The sequence below is a fragment of the Phytophthora cinnamomi genome (assembly GCF_018691715.1).
Source record: "Phytophthora cinnamomi strain GKB4 chromosome Unknown Contig132, whole genome shotgun sequence".
Taxonomy (NCBI): Eukaryota; Oomycota; class Peronosporomycetes; order Peronosporales; family Peronosporaceae; genus Phytophthora; species Phytophthora cinnamomi.
Genome location: NW_027151065.1, coordinates 126334 through 140270, shown reverse-complemented (window position 1 = coordinate 140270; position 13937 = coordinate 126334). Strand labels below are relative to the sequence as shown.

Below are 13937 nucleotides of genomic sequence, written 5' to 3'. Positions count from 1 at the left end.
GGCAGGATTGCTAGTGGACATGTTTTATTTACTATTGCGTATTTGGGTAGACGGTACTTCTACTTGGCCACTGTCCTAGCACCGAAGACGGTCTTGTCCGCATGGCCTTAAAATTCACGAGGCCACTGCTTAGCTGAACCCAGACATGGCACAGCGCGATTTCGTACAGAGCGACGTCCCTGACCTGGGATTGCGCACTACAGGTGCTGCGAGCGCATCGCGGCTGTCCCGTCCGGCTTCGACAGCTCCGCCAGGAACGGGATCAGCGTGCCGATCTCCGCCTTCACCTCGGGGGTGACCTTGTCCACCGCCTCCATCGCCTTCAAGTTCTGCTAGCGTTGCGCCAGTGTCTTGGCGCCGATCATGACCGTCGACACATCCTCGTTGCTGACACACCAGGCCAGAGCGAGCTCCGACATCGACAGCCCCAGCATGTCAGCCACAGGTCCAAGCTTATCCGCCTTCACAACACGCTCAACGAAGTCAGGGGCAATCGCCTCGAACTGCGGATTCTCCATGCGAGGACCCTCGTGCGTACCCGCGCTGCATTTGCCCGTGCGAGTGCCGTACACCAGCGGCGACCAGGTTGAAAGCCCGAGCTTGTACTTCTTGTACAGGTCGACATACTCGAACTCCACTTTGTTGCGGTCCAAGGTGCTGTAGACGGACTGTTCCACGATGAGGCGGGTGAGGCCGAGAACGGTCGGCTATCCCGCTCGCCTCGACGATCTCGGCAGCCGACCACTGGCCGGTGCCCCAGTAGAAACCCAGCCCTGGTTGATGACGAAGTTCATGGCGCGCACAGTCTCCTCGATGGGGGTGTACGGGTCCGGGTGGTGGCAGTAGATGACGTCCACGTACTCCTGATCGAGTCGCTTGAGCGAAGTCTTCGTGCTCTCGACGATGTGCCTGCGGCTCAGACCCTGCTCGTTGGGTCCGCACTTTACCGCAGATCAAGACTCATCATGTACCTTAGTTATTCAAATATTCGCGAGCGCTCAGCTTCAAACGTGTATTCGCTCGGCGATATGTTTTCACCACGGGCTTTAGATTCTGGCGGGGACTTGATTCATTTGGAGACCCTCATGGAGAGGGAAAAATCAAATGCATCGATGCTACCAAGAACCGGAAACGGCAAATTATTTAGCCGGCCTCCTCCTCTTCAACGCTTGTCGGTGAAAAAGGTCGAGAAGCATTTCGTCTTCAACATCCTGTGGTGTTGCTTCCATTGCATAGCAAACACATTGCGGGATGTGATCTTCTAATTCCGCGTCCGGAATGGCCTCACACTGTGCAATGTCGACCAACTCTTCGTTTATATTGAGAAAAGCACACATGTCAACATTTTCTTTGGAAATACTGGATCGATGGGACGTAACCATGTCTCCACAAACGCTAAAATCGCGCTCGATCTGAGCAGATGAAGAAGGGAGCGCAAACAGTACCTTAGCTACCTTTCGTAAAATGATGTATGCTCGACTGTGATCCATGCGTTTCCAAACGTCGAGGACATTCCCGTTGGCCCTCATCCCAACAGGATCAACTTCCCATCGACGTAGCTCTTGCGCAACATGATCCAGTTGAACTAGTGGTGGCTGCTGGCTGGTGCCTACAAAGCGCTCCCTAATTCTACTATAAGGTACGTCTTCTTCATCGTAGTCGGGTGGCAATTGATGCAATCGGTTGTCCTCGGCAGGATCAAATATTTTATTCATTAGATCACGAAGTCGCACCACGATTGCTTCGTTTACGCGGCTAATATATACTCCAATCGCGTCGCTGGAAGTATCTATCTCTACATATAACTGTCGAATCACAGTGTTAAGGGACTTTTTTGGGGTTTTGTATTCAGGATGAAGTCTCTGCTGCATCTCAAACACGAAATCCCCCTCGTCCAGATAAGCGTCGGTCGTATATCGGAAGAAAAATCGGGTATCAAATGCATCTTGTAGCAAACGCCTTGTTAACACCGCAAGGGGAATAAGATCATCGATTGCAATTCATCTAGGGGATTTGCGCTCCGAGCGATAGTCCTCCAATGGCTCCGTTAAACACAACGTGTCCTGCCGAATTTGATAAAGCTCCATGAGTACTTCAACCTGATTTGGTTTTGCTACCTGGCATAGTCTCTTCAAGCTCGAGATGGGCTCTAATAGCGACAAAATCTGCTCGAGTTCAAGACGACGATTTCGTAGACGAAATGATGGAGGTGCTTGATTACGTCGTCCCACGAGTCGTCCGCGCGCGTCATACCATTCCACAAGCGCGTTCCACTTGTCTAAAATGCGTCGAACCTTACCCGTAATACTGAGAAAACGGTTAGCTGCATAGCTCACAAGTTGGGTCGTAGATGTACTTGTTCGCGTGTTACAAAGCGCAGAAAATAAGTCTCCAGTCTTTTCAACTGACTGTACATCGGAGATCGTTTTCTTTATACGCGAGATTAGATCCGTCATGTGTGGGTTTCTTGAGCACTCAACATCTCTGTTCATCCCACAAGCCTCCCTAGTGGCCGCGTGTGCAAGATGAGTCATGCACCACTCCCACTTCAAATTCAACTAGTTTTTCAGTAGGTTTTTAATGTCTGGGCCTCCATCGCTCATAGCTCCGTAAAAGCCCATCGCAGTGAGACCAAAGTCGCCAAGTAACTGGTGAATCCAAGCTTTCTACGGGCCCTGAATACCCCCTTCACGATCGCCATAACTAGGTGAGAACCGGCATACGCCAAGCAAAAGTGAGCGAAATTTCCAGTTGGCGTCAACGAAATACACTCGGACACCGATGTATTTCTTGTGGGCTATAGTGCAGGTCTAAAAGTCAGTCACGATGACAAAATTCCCAAACGAAGCCATCTTAGTGTCGGCTAAAATACTTATAAGTTCACTCTTCGTTGATCAGCTCAACGATTACTTTATTCACTTTAGCCGCAATGATGACAACTGGCACTTCCTCTTTCTTCAGTAGGGTCTCAATTATGCGTGATTCCTTGTATTCACCAAACCGGAAGGGCAAATTATTGTTAATAATTCGACAAGCTTCTACGAGTAAACAAAATCTGCGCGGGTTGTTCATGAACAGGGGCGATGACCGCAAGTGCTGGATCTCATCCTGCCGCTTCCGCTTTTCGGCTTTGTGAGACAGCGTTCTCAATGAAACTACGCCGTGAACAGAGGCTAGTTGGTTGGCACCTTTAGATGTACGACCAGAAGAAAGAGTAAAATTGGTCCCTTGACGCCTGCACGATTCATCAGCTAGACAGATCCAGTCGTATGCCGGTTTTCCATCTCCAACGATTTCAACACGAACTCCCCACTTGTAGATGTAAGATGTCTCATTATCGGAAGGTGGCTTCAACGTTAAACCAGAAATAACAGGGAATTCTGCGAGAACATTCTTTACAGCTGCCGAGGGCTTCTTGTTCGTTCCATCACCATTGGTGGAGAATTCGTCGGTAGAACCAGTGGTGCTTGAGGAAGCTGATTGGGCTCCCATTGCTTCTGAAGATCTTGCCATGGAATTACTTGCTAACGTCATGGACGTGGACGCGTCGCCATCCGCACCGTGGCCTTCATCTTGTGTTACTGGAACAGCGCTGCCTCCGTCGCTGGCAAAGCGACGTCTTCCTTCGTGTCGTGACAGATGTGGTCGGGCGCTGTTACAGCCTTGCTGGGACTCTGGGGGTTGAGTAGTGACGCCATGATGGTGCGTGTTTCTCAGTTGTACTGCGGCTGCAGATCGGTTCTGTGGAGCAGCTTGTTGATCGCTGTCGTCATGCATTCCATCGTGCTGTACGCGTCGGTACGTTTGCTCTCGGACAGGGATAGCACGTCTTTCCTGTAGGCGCTTAAACAGCGAGGGCCACATAGCTCCACAGGACTTCGAGGTGAGCGACCTTCGAGCTCAAAGCAGGATCTTTCTGTATGAGCGAACTCTCAAGGTTGAAAGTTAAATAGCGTTAGCAAATCACAGAAGGTTGCGGAGAGCCCATCAAGCTTCACATCTTAATTTGAGGAGCCCGGAACAGGAGCCCAAGGGGGACACTGCTGTCCACTAGGCCTTGGGGGATACCCCAGATAAGGGAACAGGTGCGACCATAGCGCGAATCCTTTCAACCATTATTGAAATTGGCATAAGCATTTCACGTGGTTTCGTTATTGAACTAGACATGCGTATTTCATTTGAGTTTAGTATAGAAATTGTTAACTTGGTGTCAAATTGACGAACACAATGGCTTCCACCCACTTGGCCGTATTTCTCACAATCCGACAGAAGAAACCAAGCAGCTGGGCTTACTTTGCGCCGCGCACCACAGTCCAGCGATCGAGATGAGACCCCAGCGGGGCATGATCGAGGCAGCATGCCGACAGCCGTAAGAAGCGAAGACGTAGGGCATCAAGACGGAGTCTCGGATTCAAGCAAACGAGGACGAGGGCGATGGAGGGGAAGGTCTACGATGGGGGCGAGTTTGTGCTGTTGATGAAGGTGAAGGCGTTCGCATTGATGACAGGATGGAGATGCATGAACAGTACGAGATTTTTGATAGATATTGTAGATTCAGTGGGCATTATGGTGGCAGTCGCATCAACAGATAGTGTAGACTCCGTGGGTACTACGGCAGTGGTTATCGTTTCAAAATATGGTAGATGCAGTTGACACTACAGTAGTGGCGGCAGCAGCAGATAATGTAGACTCCGTAGACGCTACGGTGGCAGCAGTCGTCTGTGTTCGCAGCATCAGCCTGTTCAATTCGAGGGCCTGAGGTACTATTGGATTGTAGTGTAGACCCGGGAACCCGTCGAGAGAACGTGGCGTGAGAGTGTTGTGCAGCATGCGCTCTTAGTTGTCTTGTTACGGCTGGAGGTCGGCCGGGTGGTCTTTGAACTTGAGCAAAGAAGCTTGGAGAAAGCGTGAGATGTTGTTACCCCATGTTCGCATCAGGACTCGAAGGCGAGACTGAAGGGCGGCTGCGGGGTGACCGGTGCGTCTCATGCGGTGGGCGATAGAGGCCCACGAGATTTTTGACCCTTCATCGATGTAGGCACGGGCAAGCTGGACGATATCTCGGTCGTCTTGGAAAGTGAACGACGTTTCCATGACTCGTATGCAAATCCTGCCAAATATATCGGTTTCACTATAGAAATTGATGGATAATTAGCGGGTATAGGCGATACATCGGGGGTGGTTACAAGGGAACACAAGTGCCACGTACATGTGGTCTCTAAAAAATCCTACTTACCGCATCGCCCCTGTCCTAAGCGAAGTTTTGTCCTAAGCGAATTTTTATTTTAGCCAATGAAAACAATGCATTGACACCTCATGTCTGTAGTTAAAATTCCATGTTGACCAGCTAATTACAGGCTTCCACCAGCCATTCGGTCTCAGTGTTCAAAGTGCTATGGGTAGACCACGCACCACAGGAACCGGCAAAAAGCCAAAGCGCTACACCCGCATTGCAGTCGACTATACGCACAAGCGCCGCCTTCTCGAATTCCTGGCTGCTGGCTATTCTGTAAACGAAGCTATTGCACACGTCTACCCAAATTGCAGCAGGCAAACAGGTTTGTAGTGATGATGATTATTCCAGCAGCTCCGACGATGAGTTTTTCTAGATGCACAATACAACACATTACTTTGATGAGACTTAATTGCGAAGGTAACCAAGCGAGCTTGGACACGTAGCTCAATTGGGAAAGTGCACCGCAATTTTATGCGGGTTCAATTCCCGCCGTGTCCATACTTTTTGATTGGTCCAAAATACCAAGAATTATTATAACTTTTACTTTTTACCATTTAATTCTGAGACTTGGCAACAGATGTACCTTAAACTGCATACATTGCAGTTCGCTTAGGACAGGGGCGATGCGGTATAGTGAGTTTTGCTGACGTAATCTCGATAAATGTCGCACCTAAGTGCATATATTGCAGTTGTGTTTGCCACATATCGTAATATATCGAAGGGTTGGGGCACGGATACCAGTTCTGATTGGCAGTTATAAATGTGGGTGAGACCTTGGTTCAACTTCTGTCAAGGGGGCAAAGTACCCCCCTTGATGGCCAATTTTCTCGCAGCTTTGACACAGTCACCAAAGGGAGCAAAATGCACCCTTTGTTCACGAAAGGGTTATTTTCAGTTCATTTAAAATAGATGCGCAACCTACATCTGTTGAAAACCACCAAGTAAACTGTAGCAGTTCTTCTAAAGACCTCTATTGCCTCTACTACAGAATTACACTCACGAACGAACGTCTGAACTACAGTCACTAGCGAAAAATCGCCTTGCCTTAAGTAGCAACGAGAGTATGTGCACGACTGTACTCAGCACCATCACCAACAAAGTTAATTTAACCAGGAATGCATGTTTGTGGACTGACGTCATTGGCCAATGGGTCAGAGCTGTGGTAACCCTACGCAGCCTTTTTGGCAACATTTTCAGCCCACCACCGTGAGTAGTACAGCCAAAACATGTAGTCCCCGTCGTGCAGCAGCTGATGCTTGTTCATCGATAGCGTCTTCTTCGCAAGGCCCGACATTCGTGAAACTTGTCTTGGCGTGTATCCCAATTCGTGGATCTGCTTGAACATCGTCAGGTATTTATCCGAGAATTTATCGACCTGGCCGGCGAGCCACTTATCCTCGAATTTAACGAGAGCCGCAGCCTGGTCATCAACTTTGTTCAAGGCGGGCGCGGACTGCGTCATCTTCTTGAAAAAGTTGACTCCCCCTTCATACACCAGATTCAGCATGCCTCTCTCTTCGTTCTCGGTGTTGTCGTACCCATCATCTTCGCTCTCGCGGATTCTCAAGAACCTGTTCGCAAAGCCAGACGTCTGGGCAGTGATGCCAGTCGAACTTAGCCAGCCTTGGGGCATCGCCTTGGAGACTGACATCGCCGAGACAACGTCGGAGGTCGTAAGGAGCGCGGTTGCAGCAGCGAGTAGGACGTAGCACGCGCGCATGGTCGAGGGTCGGTCTTGGTGGCTCGACGGAAAATTTAGAAATGAACAACATGCTGCACAAATGGTGTTTGTACTGTACCTGCACTATATTTTGATGTACTGTGTCTATGGTATGTTATACAGGCATCTCCGTTTGCCCGAGAGATACAGCGTTGCACATAGACGAAGATGCACTGAAATATACTTAGCTAAGAATGCGGCGCATCGACATTGGCGACCTTCCCGCAATGTGACACTTGTCCCAGCTACAAAAGTAAGTCAATACACGTTGAATTGGCTGTGTAAATCCAGAGCACGGACTGCACTTCCTGCGCAAGGTACGTCAAGAAATACAGTAGCAAATTATTAATAGGTGGGGATTCCTGTGTAATATACACATAAATATTAGGTATAAGCCATCGCGATGGCCTATACGCTACGCAAACTTCTTCCACGGAAGTAGATCCATTCAGGGCCTACGTGATGTCCATGTCTATATCAGTGTTTACTCCAACGGATCCTCCAACGATTCAAAGGATACGCATCGGGATGTACCAAACTGAATGTACGTACGAGCCTGGGCCCACTGTATGCTTAAGTCTCTAAGGTTGTGTCAGACTACGTGCACGTACTATTATATATTAAGTATGACGCACTACGATAAGCTGGCGCAATGTACCGTACATGTCCAAAAGACACATCAAAAGCTGATGTATTTTGCGAAAGCCGTGTGCCACAAAAACATTTGTTTTGGTCCAGCTACTACTGTAGTATTATAGTGGGTGATTCCGGCTGCTACTAAGTACTAATACATAATACTCCATATTAGTACTGTACCCCAAAGTGAGAGAATATCCACTCAAATGTCCCTAAGATGACCAAAATTGCAGTGAGGCTCACTCAATGCATCAACTCCCACCGAACAGACGGGGGCGTGTCTGCGCGAGCGCTGAAACTCACTGCAGACATCGATTGTCGGCCTTGGTTTTGGGGCATCTGAGTGGATACCCACTCAGACAAGGTATTTCCAAGAAACACCTCTAGACGTAAAATATACACTACCAGTAGAGTACCCCAAAACAGTATGCAAGCGCAAGTTTTTCCGTTCACATCTCAAGGATCGCTGTGCAGTTCGTCCTCAGCAGCTGACCGTCAACGTCAACTTGACGGCACGTATTCGTACTTAGCAGCGCAGTTGATGGCCCACATTCGTACTTAGCATCGCTGTGCTGCTTGTCCTCAGTAATGTCTCAGCTGACACAGTGACACGTCTTAACTATGGTGTGTGAATACGGCACACGTTAACACTTTTATTAATAATGCAGTAATCAGCTTACATGATAATATGTTTATTTCCTATGGTTACGGCACACGTTCACTTTACATAGTGCAGTAATCAAAACGCAACATCATCGTTTTCACTCGGTTATCTGTGTGTCTACACTAAATAGGGACCGTCTCCACCCCAGTAGTGGGCGGGCCACTATTTGAGCTACAACAGCCGTTCGCATCCGTACGAAATGAATGCCTCCCCCTGCATGGACGACACATCGGCCTTGGTGGCGGCACGTCTTCTGCTTCGGTCCCCCCGCTGGTTAGTAGATCTTGGCTTGCCCTTCGTCAGGACACTTCCCCCTTCTCCGAGCAGCTGCCGTGGCCCGGATCCACGGCAACTCCAGCCAGTACGCCGGTAATCTGTGGTTATATATGCTGCTGCGCCTATGCCGGTCCCCTTGATCTCCTTCCCTGAGCGAAAAGTCTTCCGCGTCGCCCCCCCCCCCCCCCCCCCCCCCCCCCCCCCCCCCGTCAGACATGCTCGCGCCTCGCTGTCAATGCATCTCCATGCGCGATGGCGTAGTCATCAGACCGCTGGAAGTGAACGGCTGAGCACTGAGCGGTCTTGGTTCGTCCGCGTCCGCAGCCGAGCTGTGCCCTACCAGGTTCTCAGCGGAAACCAGTGGCCTCTGCATTCTTGTTCGCTGTCGAGCAGGGGGCTCCGCGTCTTCCGCATTAGCGCCCCCGAGAACGACGCCACTGCGCCGCTCCCCGGGAGGGAGGCACCCCATCCTGACCAGGATACTTATGCGGTATGCTGCATAAATTCTCGAGACCCGCTGCCGTCTTAACTGCTGTTAAGATTCTACCGGGGAGAGCGAAGGAGGAGGAGAAAGACTTGTGTAGGAGAAGATAAAGAAGTTGTGCTTGGATCCTTAAAGCGTCGGCATCTCCATCGAACGGAGGCTGTTGCCCCAACTGTCTATATGTACATTAGGAATAGTACGCATACTAGTAAGCGTCATAGGTAGTATGTTTGATAGGTAAGCTTTTGCATACTTTATTATTGTGAAAAGCACTCAGAATGTCTAATCGGATAGTAAATCGGCTGATTTAGTGCCTTATTTAGAGACGAGAACCCTTATTTATTTCGACCCATCCCTTATTTAGAATTGGGTACCCCTAATTATCATCGGTCTTGTGAAGCATCGCGTCAAAGCTATTTTAGAGTCGGAATCGATTTGGTCTCTAAATAGGCTGAAATGTCAGCTCCAGCCTCGGCATTCCGAGGAAGTCCGCACAAATAAATCCACCGAGCTAGCGGCTATGCAAACACTAGCCAAGATATCAGTCAAAATATGAGGAATCAACAGGACGAGCAGAACCAGCGTCCGTGTCGTGGAAGCGGAGTTTCGCTTCGACCCAGAGGGCAGCTTTGATGACCTCTACCCGAGAGCGGAAGAGCGCATCGTAGCCGCGCTAGCTGCTTTCGATATTAGAACGTTGCGCCCTGATACTAATCTCTACGCTAAGCCACGTCAAGGCGCCACTAGTAGTGCAGCACCACAGCTCTCCATCGAAATTCTGCGGCATACGTCGAGTCTCCGCTGTCTCTCTACCTCACACCACTGTTCTGACAAGATGGCTTCAGATCCCAGTTCCCAACTCCTATTTAAGCCGACTTACTCAGATTAGTACCCACATTAACTTCCTATTCAGTACAAATTACCACGTATTGATTTTGCTCACAGCCCTGATTTACAGAGCTATACGGAGTGAAAAATCACCGTTTTTCATAATAGAATCGAGAGGAATCACTATCTGGAACTGAACCATGATGAAGGTACCATCAGCACTGGTGGTTGCAGTGCAGTGCAGCCCCCAATTCGGGCGTGTGGTGAGCTCGCATGGCAACAGTAAGTCATAACATGTCCTCTTCGGCTACTAGAACGATAGTCATGATGTGACGAATAATAATATGCTGGCCATTTTAAAGCTAGTCTAAGAAGAACTGAGTGAGCGGCCACTGCGGGTTAACCTCAACTTCATTTACTGTTGGTTCATTAGGTATACTTCGCAAGGACTCTGACCGATGAAGTAGCAACGAGAGCATGTGCACGACTGTACTCAGCACCATCACCAACAAAGTTAATTTAACCAGGAATGCATGTTTGTGGACTGACGTCATTGGCCAATGGGTCAGAGCTGTGGTAACCCTACGCAGCCTTTTTGGCAACATTTTCAGCCCACCACCGTGAGTAGTACAGCCAAAACATGTAGTCCCCGTCGTGCAGCAGCTGATGCTTGTTCATCGATAGCGTCTTCTTCGCAAGGCCCGACATTCGTGAAACTTGTCTTGGCGTGTATCCCAATTCGTGGATCTGCTTGAACATCGTCAGGTATTTATCCGAGAATTTATCGACCTGGCCGGCGAGCCACTTATCCTCGAATTTAACGAGAGCCGCAGCCTGGTCATCAACTTTGTTCAAGGCGGGCGCGGACTGCGTCATCTTCTTGAAAAAGTTGACTCCCCCTTCATACACCAGATTCAGCATTCCTCTCTCTTCGTTCTCGGTGTTGTCGTACCCATCATCTTCGCTCTCGCGGATTCTCAAGAACCTGTTCGCAAAGCCAGACGTCTGGGCAGTGATGCCAGTCGAACTTAGCCAGCCTTGGGGCATCGCCTTGGAGACTGACATCGCCGAGACAACGTCGGAGGTCGTAAGGAGCGCGGTTGCAGCAGCGAGTAGGACGTAGCACGCGCGCATGGTCGAGGGTCGGTCTTGGTGGCTCGACGGAAAATTTAGAAATGAACAACATGCTGCACAAATGGTGTTTGTACTGTACCTGCACTATATTTTGATGTACTGTGTCTATGGTATGTTATACAGGCATCTCCGTTTGCCCGAGAGATACAGCGTTGCACATAGACGAAGATGCACTGAAATATACTTAGCTAAGAATGCGGCGCATCGACATTGGCGACCTTCCCGCAATGTGACACTTGTCCCAGCTACAAAAGTAAGTCAATACACGTTGAATTGGCTGTGTAAATCCAGAGCACGGACTGCACTTCCTGCGCAAGGTACGTCAAGAAATACAGTAGCAAATTATTAATAGGTGGGGATTCCTGTGTAATATACACATAAATATTAGGTATAAGCCATCGCGATGGCCTATACGCTACGCAAACTTCTTCCACGGAAGTAGATCCATTCAGGGCCTACGTGATGTCCATGTCTATATCAGTGTTTACTCCAACGGATCCTCCAACGATTCAAAGGATACGCATCGGGATGTACCAAACTGAATCTACGTACGAGCCTGGGCCCACTGTATGCTTAAGTCTCTAAGGTTGTGTCAGACTACGTGCACGTACTATTATATATTAAGTATGACGCACTACGATAAGCTGGCGCAATGTACCGTACATGTCCAAAAGACACAGCAAAAGCTGATGTATTTTGCGAAAGCCGTGTGCCACAAAAACATTTGTTTTGGTCCAGCTACTACTGTAGTATTATAGTGGGTGATTCCGGCTGCTACTAAGTACTAATACATAATACTCCATATTAGTACTGTACCCCAAAGTGAGAAAATATCCACTCAAATGTCCCTAAGATGACCAAAATTGCAGTGAGGCTCACTCAATGCATCAACTCCCACCGATCAGACGGGGGCGTGTCTGCGCGAGCGCTGAAACTCACTGCAGACATCGATTGTCGGCCTTGGTTTTGGGGCATCTGAGTGGATACCCACTCAGACAAGGTATTTCCAAGAAACACCTCTAGACGTAAAATATACACTACCAGTAGCGTACCCCAAAACAGTATGCAAGCGCAAGTTTTTCCGTTCACATCTCAAGGATCGCTGTGCAGTTCGTCCTCAGGCCAGTTCTCAACCGAAGCGTTTTTCTCGACGCGTGCGTTACCTGCGTGACCTACCCCGTATGCTCGGTTGAGAATGAAACTGACCAAATTTGATTGGCCCAGTGTTTGATCAATACTATCCAATCATTGTACTGTTACTCTGTGTGATCTACGTGTGGTCTACGACTCAACAATATCTGAAGCGCTGACCAAGACTCCCCCGTCCGGCAATGGGGAGCGAAGCTGGTCCAACCCTCCAAGCCCCTGTAGTATCTCTTGAAAGCTGAATCTCTAAGTAGCGTAGAAGCATGCACTCGCCATGAAATCCGCTCTCGAACTGTTGGATATTTTTTTTCGTGCTGCATGGTGTCGCTTGATGGCTACCAAACAAACCAGAAGGCCGCACAGCTCATCTGCAGCTTTCCAGCGACGCCGTCACCTTGCGGTGGGGGTGAAGCGCGTGGGAGAAGCACGTCGAAGCCTGACCGACGCCATGTCAGAGGAGGGGGAGTGCTTTGAGAGGGAATGCAAATAATGCAGTGCACCGATTGGCCAAAAGTAGTTAACGCTTGCCAACGCATGAGTTGTGCAGTATCATTTTTGTAACGTCCTATTAACCAATCAGATCACAAAGTGTCCGAAAGCGCATGCGTCCGCCTCGGTTGAGAACCGGCCTCAGCAGCTGACCGTCAACATCAACTTGACGGCACGTATTCGTACTTAGCAGCGCAGTTGATGGCCCACATTCATACTTATAATAGCATCGCTGTGCTGCTTGTCCTCAGTAATGTCTCAGCTGACACAGTGACACGTCTTAACCCTTTCACTACCAGAGATTTCTTACGGGTCTCCTTGCACCTATGGCTCTAGCGAATCAATTCAACGCACAGAGAAAAAAACGACCAATCAAAAACACCAATTTTTACACGTGGCGACGCTGGTTTACTTCACGGTACTTCCAATCAAAAGTTTGAGAGGTCGAGTTACATGCCGTCCCGCCCTGGTCAGTGTCGCTACAACGGCAATGGTCTACGGAAGTAGGAGCCGTTTGGGGTGGACATCACGGCAAGCCCACTGAGGATGCTGACCTCCGAGCGGCGGTGTCGCAGCCCGCGCGCTCTCGGCTCAGCGCCATTTCGTTATAGCATTACCTCAAGTATGCGTGCTTAGCCGAGCACCCCATGTAGTATCAGTTTCCAATCTACATCTGCCAACCGCTCGCACTCCTGCGCATGCAATCCTGTGTAATATTCACATTGGCTTGCTATGACGCTATCACTGTAAGCTCATCTAGTTTGGTTAGGATTCTGTAGCGTTGCCTGATGTATGAATTTGAATATTAGCTCGTATACATTCGAACCTGCTCCGCACCCTACCAGGCCAGGGTCCGTGTCGGTCTCCCAGTCTCACGTGTCGTCGTCGGCTACATTGAACAACGCATCTAAGTCCTTTTGTCCACGAAGTGGAGGCGGGGCTGCTAGCTAGACGAGAAAACAACTATGGCAGGTCACACGAACTGTTGGTGGCTCCTGCGGTAATGCATTTTATAGGTCCATGGAGACCTGTTAGGTTGTACAGAGCTTTGCCGTCGTCTCGTAGCTTTTAGTTGTGTCCAATCGCAACTTGCGATTAGACCTCTCATGGGTCCCTATGGACCTATAAATCACTCCATCTGGCTGGTAGTCAAAGGGTTAACCCTATGGTGTATGAATACGGCACACGATTTTTTAGTAATCGTATGTGCTGTATGCTTAATAAGACCCGCTGCCGTCTCGGGGGGGGGGGGGGGGGGGGGGGGGGGGGGGGGGGGCGAAATGTAAAAATTGTAAACTCAAAATGAAAGCTGACGACGCTGCGA

The 13937-nt window shown here is 49.4% G+C and overlaps 3 protein-coding genes across 3 annotated transcripts; all 3 read right to left on the bottom strand.

Moving 5' to 3' along the window:
• Positions 1 to 332: 332 nt before the first annotated feature.
• IUM83_18957 (voltage-gated potassium channel subunit beta) lies at positions 333 to 920 on the bottom strand (the record flags this gene model as incomplete). Its single annotated transcript, XM_067943982.1, has 2 exons — positions 333 to 657; positions 727 to 920. The coding sequence occupies 2 exons, from the start codon at positions 918 to 920 to the stop codon at positions 333 to 335; spliced, it is 519 nt and encodes a 172-aa protein (XP_067779848.1).
• A 5484-nt stretch (positions 921 to 6404) lies between these two features.
• Positions 6405 to 6956, bottom strand: IUM83_18956 (putative secreted RxLR effector protein; the record flags this gene model as incomplete). The annotated part of the gene is made up of 1 exon (XM_067943981.1): positions 6405 to 6956. The coding sequence occupies one exon, from the start codon at positions 6954 to 6956 to the stop codon at positions 6405 to 6407; it is 552 nt and encodes a 183-aa protein (XP_067779849.1).
• A 3470-nt stretch (positions 6957 to 10426) lies between these two features.
• On the bottom strand, positions 10427 to 10978 carry IUM83_18955 (putative secreted RxLR effector protein; the record flags this gene model as incomplete). Its single annotated transcript, XM_067943980.1, has 1 exon — positions 10427 to 10978. The coding sequence occupies one exon, from the start codon at positions 10976 to 10978 to the stop codon at positions 10427 to 10429; it is 552 nt and encodes a 183-aa protein (XP_067779846.1).
• Between the last annotated feature and the right edge of the window lie 2959 nt (positions 10979 to 13937).